At 45.2% G+C, this 15,632-nt stretch overlaps 1 protein-coding gene across 1 annotated transcript in view; it reads left to right on the top strand.

The window, feature by feature from the left end:
* The first annotated feature begins 316 nt into the window (after window positions 1-316).
* Window positions 317-15,632, top strand: part of akap13 (A-kinase anchoring protein 13) — a 77,700-nt gene continuing 62,384 nt past the window's right edge. Inside the window, exons 1-2 of the mRNA XM_083654692.1 lie at window positions 317-1,137; window positions 8,030-8,196. Of these exons, the coding sequence (XP_083510818.1) occupies window positions 345-1,137; window positions 8,030-8,196 (960 nt within the window). The 5' untranslated portion in view covers window positions 317-344. The remainder of the gene's footprint in view (window positions 1,138-8,029; window positions 8,197-15,632) is intronic.

The raw sequence follows: 15,632 nt of genomic DNA, 5'->3' as shown, positions 1-15,632 counted from the left end.
CTGAGACAGAAAGCCGACCCGCAGAACATTCGCTTACTAAATCTACACCGTTTACTAGTAAAGAAAAAGCTCATATTGAATTGTCAATAGAAGCAGATGCTGTCGCGTTGCTGCGGAAAGACGCACCGTGTAGAACTGACGACAAGCTGCCGTCAGACAGAGAAAAGCCAAACACTGCACAGCCAAGTAGCAACGAGCAGGCTAACCTGGACCTGGCAACACAGCCAAACACCATATGTGTGACACAGCTTCACACAGAGGCAACTAGCCAACTAGACACAACACCTTTACCAGAAGCAAACGCAATAATCCCAGCCCAGGTAGACAGCCTGAGCCGAGGCCGCATGCAGACAGAGGTCCAGCTGAATGAAGATAGCCAGCTCCCCTGCCCTGTGATAGACACAGGACAGCGGCCGGTCACCTCTGACCAGGAGAATCCCACGTTTGCAGAGCGTAGCGGCTTTCCATCCAAAGATCAGCCTAGTCGCGAGGAAGAGAGCGAGACACGAGGAGAGAGCGATGGCCACCGGCTAGCTTCACATTTTCGAGAGAACGAGACACACAAAACGGACGACAATCACTCTTCGGTATCTGTAACGGCTGCTCCGGGCGAGGTAGGCGGTCAGACACGAGCGCAAGACATTCTAGACGTCGCCGAGTCCGAATGTAAGGCAGAGGGCAGAGAGGGCGGAGAGCAAGGCGTCAGTGGCGTGCCAAACTCCGAGCGTCAGGCTACGGAGGGCAAAGGTCACCCACACCCAGATGCCCAGGTCACGAGGGCTCGCGCTGATGATGTCACACGGCGCGCCGACGAGATCATTCCTTCCGCGCCGCCTCTTTACGGGACAGCACTTTGCGACTCGCCCCCTATGGTGCACTCACGTCTAGAACCACAGGAAGAGAGTCCTGAAAGTAGCGGATCCCAGGAGATGAGGCTTGTCGACGCCACCGCTTTGGAGACCGGTGGTCATCCCCGCACCCCTGCGGATAACGAGGATGGTTTGTCCCAAGGCCTGGAGGAAGACTCGCACACTCTGGATACACTGGATGGATGGAGGGAGAGAGAAAGCGAGAGGCTGATTGGAGGAGAGGATGCGAGGAGAGAGACCATCACCACACAAGACACATCTCACACAGGTAAATCACTCACTACAACACATATCCTGTGGTGTGGATCTGAGGAGCACTGATTGTGTTTTCTGACCGTGTTTTTCCATGATTGTTCCATGTATTTTTGAGAGATCATGGCTCCACATCTGCCATCATCTTTCTTTTCTCTCTGTCTCTGCCTCCCTCTCTGTCTCTCTCACTTCAATTCAGTTTGATTCAATTCAATGGGCTTTATTGGCATGAAGGATAAATGTTCATATGCAACAATATACAGTACTACCAAAGCAACAGTGGAATTCCAGAAATAATTATTATCCGTATAAATCACAGCCTTATACATACTTATACTTGAACACACACACACACACACACACACACACACACACACACACACGTGCGCAAATGTATACACATACTGTACACATCCTAATACACATAATATACATAGGTAGTTACATAATAAACATATATATATATACGTGTAACTACATTACACAGGTATGCAACTGCAGTACATACAGTACATCTACACATAAACTCATGTACACACACCTATATAGATGCATAGATATTCACTTCCTGTACATTTAAAATTCAAACATTCTACATTCAAAGAAATGATCTCTCTCTCTCTCTCTCTCTCTCTCTCTCTCTCTCTCCACTGTGTGCCCCCTATTGAAGCAAACATGCCATAAAGCAGTAGTGCACGCAGGGTCACTGACAGTAATAATATGACTCTGTATGCTTTCTATTGTGTCTGATATTTGCAACACTTTTTCATTTCACCCTCGATAATTCAGTCTTTGATAGTCTGAGCTGCCTTGCTGCCATTGTTATTCACTATGAATAGAGGGAAGCCATGAGACACACCGGAATTTTGTGTGTGTGTGTGTGTGTGTGTGTGTGTGTGTGTGTGTGTGTGTGTGTGTGTGTGTGTGTGTGTGTGTGTGTGTGACAGTTGTTGATGGTGCTCCACTGTTTGTATGGGGAGTGGTATCCAGGCAACATGATGTCATCAAGACTTACAGTGGACGGCAGAACTTGAGGCAGGCTGAGAAATGGCTGTGTGCGCGCACGCGCGCGCGTGCGTGTGTGTGTGTGTGTGTGTTTGTGTGTGCGTGCGTGCGTGCGTGGCACACTGTGCATATGTCAGGCAGCGTGAGTGAGCATTTGAGTATTCACGTACGAGTGTGTCATCCATTGTGTGTTCCTGCAAGTGTATGTTTGTGTACGAGCAATGAGTACATGTGTGTTAGGCCTGTCCAATATATTAATATTACATCAATATGGTGATATGAGACTACTGTAGATACAGTATCGTCTTACATTTTGGATATGGTGATATGGCATACTTGTCATCTTTTCCTGGTTGTAAAGGCTGCATTACAGAATCAGAATCACTTTTATTGCCACGGTAGGTAATCAGATTACATAAGTATTACTTATTACAAGCACTTTTGTTAAAACAACACTAGTCGGGTTTCCATCCACCTGTTTTGATGCGAGTGGAAACGCTGCCTAATTCGCAAAAACCTCCAAATATCGCAAAAAAGTTTTCACGCTTGAGGGAGGCGGAAAAGTCGGGTGTATCGATAAAAGGAAAATGCGAAACGTGCGGTGGAAACAGATTAAGCGATATTCCGTTGTCTCTCCATTCAAAAACAACACAGTTTGCCTTGATCACTGCAATACCCGCCGTGGTAAACAGAAGAAGACTGGGATATTAACTGTAAGGCGACTCACTTCTAGAATTGAATGAAATTGTATTCACTTACTATCTATCTGCTCCGTGGATTATAACGTTATGCTTGCCGAGTCGCACCTGGTAATCCAGAAATGGCGTTATGGTACCTTTGTCTACTTGTAGATCATCAAGAAACTTTAAATGAATAACGTTAGATGTGTTTAACAGAGCTGTATATCGGGTCTAGCAGCTGATCAGCAGCTCAGACAGCCTCAAACACGAGGTGATTGACAGCTCTATAATTCGCAAAATACCAGTGGATGGAAACACGCATTGTTTTGCATTTTATTTTGCCGACTTTCTGAAAATTTGATTAAAAGTTGCGATACATTTGGATGGAAACCCAGCTACTGTGATCAAAATAAAATGCAAAGACAGCGTTTCCTTCCCTGACTATTCGTGCTTTCACAAAATATTGACACAATGAGATGTTTGATAAATAATCATCGGTAATGTGGAGATAATGACTAAGCTGTAATGCAGCCTTTAAAACCAGGAAAATGTTCTGCTAATAATTGTGCTTACAATGTTTCTATAAATTCACCCAGTCCTATAGTCTTTATTTCTTCCCTGGACCGTGGACCGTGCCACAGCTATAAGATAAACTGCTTAAGGGAAACACTAGCTTGCTGAGAGCGTGTCTCTCACGCAGGAGCAGAATGTACGTGTTAGTTAGCGTCAGCTGTAGTCTTTGCGGTGTCTTTTTGCCCCCGACACAGGCGACACAGGCGACGTGAGGCGACGCAACAGTCAGCCTGTGTTTCCGCTGGTTCTTTGACGTCGGTTTGGTGTGTGCAGGGCCTGAAGTGTGACTGTTAAGTGTGTCAATGAACTAGAGAATGAATGAAAAGAACCACTTTGTGCGTGTGTGTGTGTGTGCGTGTGTGTGTGTGTGTGTGTGTGTGCCTCTTATTGAGTCTTTTTTATTGATAGCAGGACAATGGTGCCAGATGCCTAGCCACATCATCATCTGCTAACTATAGACATGACGCATTGACTTGTGTGTGTGTGTGTGTGTGTGTGTGTGTGTGTGTGGCCAGCCCTCTTTCCTTCTCTCTTCAGTCACATCCTACCTCTCTCTCTCCTCACAGCCTGCATGCCATGGAGCAGCAGGCTGAACAAAGCAGCTACTGTGTTATTCAACACTTACACTAAAAGAGACAACTCTCACAGAGCTATGTGTGATATCCGCGGTGACGGTGACTCCCGTCCAGCAAGTCAAACTGAGTCACTGTTTGACTTGCTCGAGACTCCATGTGTGAATAGAAGACTTGAGGCGTGACTTGACTTGGGTTCTGCTGAGTTGGGACTTGAGTCTGACTTGTACTTTGTTGACTTGAAAAGGTTTCTACAGTCTTGACTTGAGATCTCGTGTTTGTGTAAATATGACTTGGAGTGAAAGTGATGAGATCTGTTTCCCGCAAACGACTGAATTTAAATTCTGTTTTGTGAATTGTATGGAATGACTGAATTTATTGAAGTTGAATCTGATTCGAGAAATCAAACTCATGATGCTCTTACCAAGTTGGTATCCTAATAAAATCATTTTGCATTGAAAAGTCCTAGATACTGGACTCCTGATTTCTTCTGTCTTGAGTTGGTAATCTACAGACTTGAGACTTGACTTGAGACTGAGTTGTTGGGACTGGAGTAAAGTTGACCTGCTCTGCTGATATATTGTTTGTTTGTTTGTGTGTGTGTGTGTGTGTGTGTGTGTGTGTGTGTGTGTGTGTGTGTGTGTGTGTGTGTGTGTGTGTGTGTGTGTGTGTGTGTGTGTGCATAAAGCTTCCCAATGAGTTGTACAGCCTCCAGCCTCAGTGATTAGTTGACTAGAGGGTCATCACTGCACTATTTGTAGTATCAGGGTCAATGCCAATCCATCCCTGATGTACTCCTGATCAGATTGGCGAATTAAGCTGTCTTGGTATCTGTAATTTAATGGCATGTACTTTTGAGAGCTTTGATGCACTATAACATGTTTCCAGCCATTGGTATGATTTCTGTAAAATTGGTATATCAGTATGCCTCGCTCTCGACTATAGTTACTTCGTGAGCAGATGTGAGATGTCCCACTTTGTGTGGAACTGCACAGCATTTTCATTCCTTTCCCATGTCCCACATATTGAGATGATGCCCCACATTTTGAGTGGCTCTAGTTTTCAAAAGCCAAACCACAGAGAGAGAAAGGTTTTCTCTTGTTCCGTCTTTCTTATGTCTTTAGTCTTCTGCGACAGACTATCTTTGGGTTGTAGACTGTTGGTCAGGCTAAAAGAAGATATTTGAGGATGTCATCTTGGGCTTTGGGGAGAACAAATATCACATTTTGTGACATTTTATTGACCAAACAATCGATGAGTCTAAAATAATCGACAGATTAATTGATAATGAAAATAATCGTTCAATTCAATTCAATTCAATTCATTTATTTGTTCGATAGGGGACAGGTGTACATTAATGAACATTTAAAAAAAAATGTAAATGCACGACAATTGCAGTCACAAGACTGATTTCCATTGTTAGTCCCCCTGCCAGATGATACAGGCTTAGAGTCCTGATAGGGGTCAAAAGTATACATAGTGCAACAAAAATATATTTAAAATGTAAACACAATACAAAGTGCAAGTGTGCAGAGAGACCTAATAGGGGTAAAAAGTAACATAGTTGCAGGCAGCAGGCTGCAAACGGCAACTGCAACTTGCAGCCCTATCAGCATTGGTATGGTAATATGTCCCACATTGTCCCAAGCAAACATACTCTTTGTCCCACATTTGGTTTGCTGGGATCTCGTCACCTTAAACAGGCTAACATGTATGGGGCAGCGTAAGGGACAAATTTAAGACTACTGAGAAGCCGTCGGAGGCTATATCTTTGCCGAAGCCAGCTATGGATCTGGCCAATGATCTGTCAGCACCGGCAACTGAGAGACCGTCAGTGAGAAATGAGAAGCCGACTACTGATTTGTCTTACCTAGCAGTCCACTGGATCATCTATTGACTAGGCTGGTCATTAGCTTGTCTAAGCTGGCTAATAGCTTGGAGCGGCTAGCAACCCACTGGATCATCTATTGGCTAGGCTGGTCATTAGCTTGTCTAGGCTGGCTATTGATTTGTCTTACCTAGCAGTCCACTGGATCATCTATTGACTAGGCTGGTCATTAGCTTGTCTAAGCTGGCTAATAGCTTGGAGCGGCTAGCAACCCACTGGATCATCTATTGGCTAGGCTGGTCATTAGCTTGTCTAAGCTGGCTACTAGCTTGGAGAGGCTAGCAACCTACTGGATCATCTATTGGCTAGGCTGGCCATTAGCTTGTCTAAGCTGGCTACTAGCTTGGAGAGGCTAGCAACCCACTGGATCATCTATTGGCTAGGCTGGTCATTAGCTTGTCTAAGCTGGCTACTAGCTTGGAGAGGCTAGCAACCCACTGGATTAGTTATTGGATGGGCTGGTCATTCATTGGCTTTCCTAGGCTAGCTAACATTATATTAGCTTCTTCTTCTTCTCTCATGTTATTAGCAAACATGCTGAGGTGGACAGTTGGATTTTCCTATTCCTTTCCTAGATTTCGTCTTCTATAGATGTGACCACTACGCTGCATACTCAGACAAAGTCAATTTCTTATGTAATCGATTACCTACTGTGTAACTGTCAGTAGATGTCACCAACAAATAGCAGCACAGCTGCTGAGCTGAGAATTTAGTTTTTATTCGAATTTCCTCATTTCACAGGGCTGATTTAAACTCGTGTTTTATTCTGATTTACAATTAGTCATATTCCACCCATACATGTATTACATGGTCAATAAATACATATGAACTATTGTTGGCTCTGTATTTTCCTTGTATTTCTGTATTTCCAATAGATGATCCAGTGGGTTGCTAGCCTCTCCAATTTAGTAGCCAGCTAAGACAAGCTAATGACCAGCCTAGCCAATAGATGATCCAGTGGGTTGCTAGCCTCTCCAAGCTAGTAGCCAGCTAAGACAAGCTAATGACCAGCCTAGCCAATAGATGATCCAGTGGGTTGCTAGCCTCTCCAATCTAGTAGCCAGCTTAGACAAGCTAATGACCAGCCTAGTCAATAGATGATCCAGTGGACTGCTAGGTAAGACAAATCAATAGCCAGCCTAGACAAGCTAATGACGAGCCAAGCCAATAGATGATCCAGTGGACTGCTAGGTAAGACAAATCAATAGCCAGCCTAGACAAGCTAATGACGAGCCAAGCCAATAGATGATCCAGTGGACTGCTAGGTAAGACAAATCAGTAGTCGGCTTCTCATTTCTCACTGACGGTCTCTCAGTTGCCGGTGCTGACAGATCATTGGCCAGATCCATAGCTGGCTTCGGCAAAGATATAGCCTCCGACGGCTTCTCAGTAGTCTTAAATTTGTCCCTTACGCTGCCCCATAAACATGGACTATGCTAACTAGTACTGTCGTCCCCAGAAGAAGAATGTTGTTGATATTGCACTTTTGTGTGCACTAGGCATCTCGTGCAAGCTCTATTCCAAGGCTCGGCCGCTGCGCGGGCTCGCTAGCTCGGCCGCTGCGTGGCCTTGCCCGCCCTGCAGCTCGCATAGGCAGCTCAACCGCTTGCTCCTTTGCCCCCCCTGCAGCATCACTGATGATGTCACAAACTGATGATGTCACAACTGCACATCACTGATGACATCACAATTGCTCTTATGACATCACTGATGATGTCAGTGATGCCACAATGCCCAATTGCTCAAGTGACATCACTGATGACATTGACATCACGTCCGGGACAAAATTGAAACAAACGGAGAACATTGCCCACATGCTCGCTTTTATAATAGAAGAAGAAGATGTGTACAGTATGTGTATGCATTCCCATTTTCTATAGCAGCGGTGCTAGCATTGTAGTTGCGATAGTTCTCACTGGTGAAACTTACCACGTTTGTTTACTTGTTGGATTTGTTGCGTTTTAGTGAAGCTTAACCAGCCTAAGAGGGAATCACTACATCATTTGATGATCACTCATTCATGTGTCACATACAGTAGCTCAGATGTCTCTGATCTCACCGCTGTGTTCTAGCAACAGTCCAAAAGAAGGTGACATTATTATTATTTGTTGACCCAGACGGGGGCTTAATGGGGGATACCTTGTGTTCTATAGGATTATGTGCTGAACCAATCCTCTTTGTTCTCCTCAGAACCAGAGTCTTTCCCAGCAGCCACAGAACAGCCTCAACAGCCCAACACCGACCCAGACAGCACATCCAGAGAACAGCCTCAACAGCCCAACACCGACCCAGACAGCACATCCAGAGAACAGCCTCAACAGCCCAACACCGACCCAGACAGCACATCCGCTCTGGAGGTGAGTTTACAGCAACTCAGCGTAGCTGAACTGAAATGTGTCTTGAAGTCCTGGCTGCTGCCTAGTAGAATAGATTGAGTGCATCACAGTTCATAAAGTCAAGGCAAACCCACAGCTTGTGTTAGACTTTTTCGGACAGGGTCATAAAACCTCTGTCATAATCTATTATCCATAATTACAATTTTCATTGAAATCCTAAATTGTGAATTTATTTAAAATTCTAAATTGTAAATTTATTTAAAATTCTTAATTCTTAATTTATACTGGGGCATGAAAGCCCTTGCCCTGTGTAGCGCTGAGGCCAACGAGGCTTTCGTGCAGCTCCTCAAAAATGTGCTGGAGCGTGGAGGCAGCTGGTACTGCAGCCAACACGCTGAGCTGACGTTCCACTATGACAACAGTTAGTTCATGCCCAGCAATTTGATTGGACAAGAGCCATTCCTGCCTTGATGATATTTCAGTATAAGATCACGGGCGCTTCACTGTGTATATCACTTCACAGCTGTTCTAAAGTAACCTTGATTAGGCAGCTTTCAAACACTGTTCGCACCTAGTAGGGACAACGATATGGATTTAACCTTAATTATGAACGGTAAGCTGAAATTGTCTGTGCTAACCTCAAAGTAGCTAATGTTAGAATAGCAATAGCCTGTTGTTTCTTGGCAGCTCCTGGTTACCTGGTAGTGCGATCCTGAAGGAACTGTGGGGAGATGACAACGGACAAAAATTACTTTAAAATGTGATTATTACTTGACTAGCTTTGTTTATAGACGGTTTTAACTTGACAACATAAACATTCTAAATTGCCCCTAGTTTACTTCCGGTTACAGTGTTTGCTAATACAATAGCTAACAGGAAATAAGCTACAGTAGGTTTCAAACTATTCCCTAGCAACACAATTCAGTGAAAACCGTCTCTACTGTGTACTGTTGTATAAAAGCAATATCACACTCGAGGTCGTGCTTTTGTATTTGTACTGTACTATCGTCACGGCCGTGAGTATCTTCACGAGCGAATCACAGCTGTGATGATATTAAAGTAACAACAGCACGACCTCGAGCGTCATATTGGTTAATTGTCTAGCTGCCACGGCCAACGTCCCAACCCCAGACTCACATTGAAGTATGGAGCTTTAGATGTTGGGTCTCAGCTTGTACTTTGAGATGATCTGTTTCCCCACGCCCCACGGCCTGGCCTGGTGAGGTCCCTGACCCACATGACGCAGGAGATGACCTCCTGGACATGGGGAGTGACTGGGGTCACTACTGTAGAAGACATATCGTCGCTGTCGGGCCAAAAGCTTGTCGCCAAAAAAGCTATTTTTCACAAGGAAGAAAAAACATTTCCAGTAATATAACTTATATAATTTAATTAATATAATTTTTCCATGATCCAAAGTACCTGAAACTTTCACTGGTTATTTGTGGCTACCCACTAAATCCATTGATGGGGAGGGAGGCGAATTTTCAGATGCAAGGTTTCTGCCTGACATCGACAATTATGGGAATGTTCATGCCTGGGCCTGAACACACTGTGTGTGTGTGTGTGTGTGTGTGTGTGTGTGTGTGTGTGTGTGTGTGTGTGTGTGTGTGTGTGTGTGTGTGTGTGTGTGTGTGTGTGTGTGTGTGTGTGTGTGTGTGTGTGTGTGTGTGTGTGTGTGTGTGTGTGTGTGTGTGTGTGTGTGTGGACATGATGACCTCACCATGTCTTGTTTTCCTGTGTGTGGTGATGTCATGAGACAGAGAGGAGGAAGGAAGAGGAGAGAGGAAGGTATAAATAAACAGCAGAGAGGCAATGTGAGGGACTGTTTCACTCATTAATAGAAGTGACAATACATTTGATTTGTACTGCTAGTATTGATTATTTGTACTGCTAGTATTGATAAGTGCTACACAAAATGTTCCTATAAATAATAAACAAAAACAAGTCCGTGGGTTTGAGCCCCCGTCTTATCTCCGGCTTGGTCGCGCATCCATATAGGCACAATTGGCCGTCTCTGTGGGTGGGAAGCCGGTGTGGTATGAGTCCTGTTTGCTGCACTAGCACCTCCTCTGGTTGCTTGGGGGGGGCTGCGCCTGTTGGGGAGGAGGGGAACTGGGGGGAATAATGTGATCCTCCTCGCTCTCAGGTGAAAAGAAGCGGCTGGTGACTGCACATGTAGCATGTGGTAGTCCATTGGCTGGTCTGCCAGAGCATTGCATTTTTTTTAAACAGACAACAGGTTTGACATATACACAATAGCCCTGAGGAGTAGGCTTGGCCAATTTCGGAAATATCACGATATTCGGGAAATATCACAATTTTGAAAATGTACTTTCAGAGGTTGTAGGGGGCTCCGTTTTAAAGCCAGAGTGATCATATGACACTAGAAGACCTAAGGCATCGATTTGTCCCAACCACCAACAAGATGGCTAAATAAAGCTCCAAAGTTAGGCAACATTTTGACGAGGGAAAAAACATTTTCAACTGGGTCCTCTTTTTCACAGCCTAAGCCCCCGTTCACACAGGACGCCGAAGCAATTCGCTCAACCTAATCTCTGCCTACGCTGAACCCACAAGTTTCATTTAGGCGTCCTTGTTAACAGGCAAAGCCATTCACACCACCCACGCGCGTGTCACTCCGAAGCCACGCTCACACCTTGCTTAAGCGATCGTTCAGGATTCACGCCTATTCCAAGCGTGACGCGTGCTGAAGCCGAGCATTGATCTGTCAAGCCAGGCATGAAGTCAATGGGAGTTGTGGGTGGGTTCAAGGTGCCGAGTAGGCGCTGAGAGGAAAAGAGAAGGCTTCTTCTCTGTGAACGGCTCAGCGTGAGCCTGCCTCAAGCTTCAGTTCTGCTTACGTTAGGCGTCCTGTGTGAACAAGGGCTAATGTTGGCAGGTGTGTGTGTGTGCGTGCGTGTGTGTGTGTGTGTGTGTGTGTGTGTGTGTGTGTGTGTGCGCGTGTGTCCATTTTGAACCAGTAGCCTTATGTTGTTATTCTGCCTTTCTGATGCTATTGCATGGTTAAATCAGCATTTATTTATTTTTACGGGGGAGAAATGGTTTGTATCTCCACAGTGGAAGTGCTCCCTGGGAAATTTGGTTTGGTGCATAGTGCTACTTGGTGTGAAAAGTTTGGGGACCCCTGTGCTAGTCTACAACTCTCCCCAGATCAGCAGAGGGGGTGGAGCCATGGCGGGGACAGCAGGGGGCGAGACCATTGACTGTATAGTGAGCGAGACGTGCGTAGATCATGCTGGAGGGCAACCAGCAGCACGCTACGTAGGAAGCGATAGGAAAGCACCAGCAAAAAAAAGTTGCTGGAAAAATCGCTTCTCTTCTTTGTATATGGATCATATCCTATATGTTTTGCAATCTTCTGACGATACCTGCAGCGGCATCCAACCCTCTTGCATACTCACTGCCCTCTGCCCTCCAGCGATGTCATAATAGTATATATAAAAGAATAAAATTCAGTAAAATATCACATCAAAGGAAGGTTGTAAAAATGTCCGGGATAATATACAATTTGTCAAAATATAATAAATTACCTTTTATTTGGAAATGAGATGGAATAAAAATTGATAAAAAAACAACAAAAAACATGTTAACACATGTTCCCCAATACTATGAAATCTTCAGTCTTCAGAATATTACATGAACCAATTATTACATTGCAACATGCAGTATTACCGTAAATTCCGGACTATAAGACGCACCGGTCTATAAGCCGCACCTTCAAAGGTGACTATTTTTTTCTTCTATAAGCCGCACCGGACTATAAGCCGCGGGTGTTTTGATGTTTAATTACCATATGTAAGGCTTCGTGCACAGAGGGGATTGTCGGGAAATAGATGGCTGTTTGGGGAAGCTCCCATTTATTAACATTTCAACAAAACAAAAGTCAGGTCACTAATCCCCAGACAAAATCACACATTGTGGTATTTTTTGTTTTTTTTACAGTGCACACAGTGTCCGCGGTGTGGTGAAAAGAGGGCAAGAGAGGAAATTAAAACAGAAGTGGATTTATAGTTAGAAAGAGTGCTAAAGAAGAGAGAATTCCGTTTTTTATTTTTTTTATTTTAGTTACTCACAGTACTATTGACCAGTCCAACTCAAAAGATATTCGGCAGTTTCACTTTGAGCTCTTGTTCCGCCGCTGTCCATCAATGGTTATGACGAGTCTCGCTGGGTACAGTACGCCAAAGCGATATCCATTGACTCGATGATGCTGTTGTATGTTGCGCGTTTCTGTTGCACCAACGCGGACGGTGAGGGGCTTCTTCCCCGCAGCCTGGAGGATGAGTTGACGGTCGGGCCAGCGGAGTAGGCAGATGAAGATGGCCCTCGGTGGCAGGCCGGGGTCTGGACGTGGCCGAGGCGCCCGGTGTGCGGGAGAAAGGAGGAGGAGGAGAAACCGCCACCTCCACAGCCAGCCACCTCACACACCCCAACTGTTTAATAGTGCCCGGCTCGCATGCCTCTCGGTCGGCTGGCCGGACAATATGCACCCCGCTGCAGCAGGCAGCAGCAGCTTCGGGAGGTTTTCTCACTGTGTTCGGGACTTCGGCTCTAACTCGGCCAGATGGCTGGACACGAGTGAAACTCTTCACGGTTGCATTATTTTCTTTAGTGAGTGAGTGGATGGACTTCTGCACGTTTTCAAACTTGTTTTCAAGCTGCTCAAAACCTCTGAGCGATGTCGGACTTAATCGATAGTGTTTCACGGAGTAAAAGTTTAGCCCAAGCGGTGTATCTCCAGCCTCCAGCAGGTGAGTCATTTCCTCATTCATGGCGTGATTGCTTCTCTTTTTCTTTCTGCTTACCTGTGTTGTGTTATGTTATGTTATGTTATGTTGTTAAAAGAGGGCAAGAGAGGAAATTAAAACAGAAGTGGATTTATAGTTAGAAAGAGTGCTAAAAAAGAGAGATTTTTTTTTTTGGGGGGAAAAAATCCATAGATAAGACGCACCGTTATATAAGCCGCAGGGGGCAAAAAAGGCCAAAAAACGGGAAAAAAGCCGCGGCTTATAGTCCGGAATTTACGGTACATATCGTATTACACTAAAACTAAAAATGAATACAAATATTGCAATAAAACCTCTTAGAACTTTGACTCTTAGATCTTTGACATTATCTGTGGCAGCTACTATGAGACACAGACACAGACACAGACACACACACACACACACACACACACACACACACACACACACACACACACACACACACACACACACACACACACACACACACACACACATGTTGTTGTTGTTGATATTAATATTAATGTAGTTGTCCTTTGCTTCCACCTTGTGTTTAGTTCAGGTATAACTACTTCCAGATGTCTCTCTCTTGCACTCTCTCTCTCTCTGTCTGTCTCCCTCTCTCTCTCTCTCTCTTGCACTCTCTGTCTCTCTCTCCCCGTCTCTCTCTCCCCCTCCCTCCCTCTCCCTCTCTCTCGTACTCGGTCTCTTGCTCCCTTTCTCTTGCTCGCTCTCTGTCTCTCTCTCCCCCACTCTCTCTCTCTTCCTCTCTCTGCTGGAATCCCTCTCTCTACGTCACAGCTGGATGGTGTACAGCTGTTGCCATGGTGACAGCTGTGTTTGTGTGTGGCTGATTGGTTACAGATGGAGTTGGTTATTGGCTGCAGGTTGCTGTTCTGTTCCAGTTAGTGAGGAACAACTCTTCACACTCTTATAGACTAAAAACAGCCAAACCCCTCAGCCACTAAAACACACCATCTACTGTCCATACAGTCGCTGACTGTTCTAGATATACACTACAGGGCTGCTAATAGAATACCGCAGGGATGACATCTTTTATGTAGGCCCTGCACTTCCTGGTTCCTACGTGTAAAAGTCAATGGGATTTTTGTATGGCAATTCCGGTTCTCTTCTCTCCTCTCTAATCTTTCGGTAATCTTCACAAATGAGGACCGGTTTTATGACTTTTGAAGCATTTTCTGAAACATTTCTCAAAGAAAAAAACAAAACACATTTCCGCTTCAGAAGTGATAAAAGTGGGCCTCATTGTGGACATGATCTTGCTGAACACAAAGTTTGCCGTTTCATAAACTTCTGTTAACCACAGACCTTATTTCATGCATTTAACTGAAATTCCCCATACAAAAATCCCATTGACTTTTACACATAGGAACCAGAAGTGGTCTTCCGGACTCATTCCTGTGGTACTCTATAGGGTTCTACTGAAGTGGGTCTTTGAAGGTGTTACGGTTAGCTTTAAATGTGTTTATTTCATCTAACATTAGCATCAAATTGGCCTCAATTAGGATAACGTAACCCGCACTTCATCGCCACCTCCATAAATGCACATTGGTTAAATTGACAGTAATGAAGGCTTTGCTGCCCTACCTGGTCCACCATTCTGCTCGGAGCTCTCTGCTTTGCTCAACGGTGCTCACCGACTCCCCGCTACTGCCTCTCTGACTGAGCCCTGCCATGTCAGTCAGTTTCTCTCTCGCGCTCAATCACCCGGGCGCTCCCTGTCCCAAGGTAACGATGATTGACAGCTTGTCGGGCCGCCTCTCAGCCAATCACAGCTAAACACAGCCCCAAAGTTTCCCTAGACGCGCGAACGTTTATCCAATCACTCTAAATGGGAGGTGGGACTTAGCCTTTACTCTACCAATGGCTGAACCATATATGAATATATGAAACGGTTTGGTTATCTCCTCAGTATCGGCCCAAACTTTCATATCGGTGCACCCCTACTCTGACACAGCATTGAGACGGTCACAGGACACAGCATCTCTCCACTGAAAGCCATATTGTGAAATCAAAACAATAATCAAACAATCCAGAAATGTAAAACGCATCACTTCCGGCCTGCGAGAGGATTTCTTCCTGGGAAAAACCGACCTGACAGGCAGCAGCTGTTTGGAAAGCTGTCATGAACTGGCTATAGGCGATAGACGAGGCAAAACGCACATTTCTCTATAAGTCAATGTCACGATTATACAAACTCTGACAACCTCCTGCAGTACTGTAGATGAACCAGGAGCAGAATACACAACAGAATAGAGACAGTCCGCATGTGTGGGAACGCCCACAAAATGTTAAACGGCTGGCGTGTGAGTGGGGTAAAACCGCCGATATATCTCATGGGCTGACTCACCAAAAGACGGTGCTGCGGCTCTAAACTACAGCTTTGGGGGTTCTAGAGCAGAACACAAGACGTCTGCTCAGATGTGCGTTTACTGCGGTGGTTAAATCCCCGATTGTGTCTGCCTGGGCTGGGCTATCGGCTAAATTCTAACTTTGCTGAATGGATAGAACGGGGGGTTTTACCCCACCCTGACCACGCCCCCAGCCAGGCTGAGCCAGCTAACCCAGCGTCTATTGTGGGCATTCCTAGAGCCTGTATGGGCGTTCCCAGACATGCCGACTGTCTCTATGGAGGAGAGGAAAATAACAGAAGCACTGAATTTGCTT

This window comes from Poromitra crassiceps (genome assembly GCF_964638095.1).
Source record: "Poromitra crassiceps genome assembly, chromosome: 18".
Lineage (NCBI taxonomy): Eukaryota > Metazoa > Chordata > Actinopteri > Beryciformes > Melamphaidae > Poromitra > Poromitra crassiceps.
The sequence above is the reverse complement of the archived record's forward strand: the minus strand, read 5'-3'. Positions and strand labels throughout refer to the sequence as shown.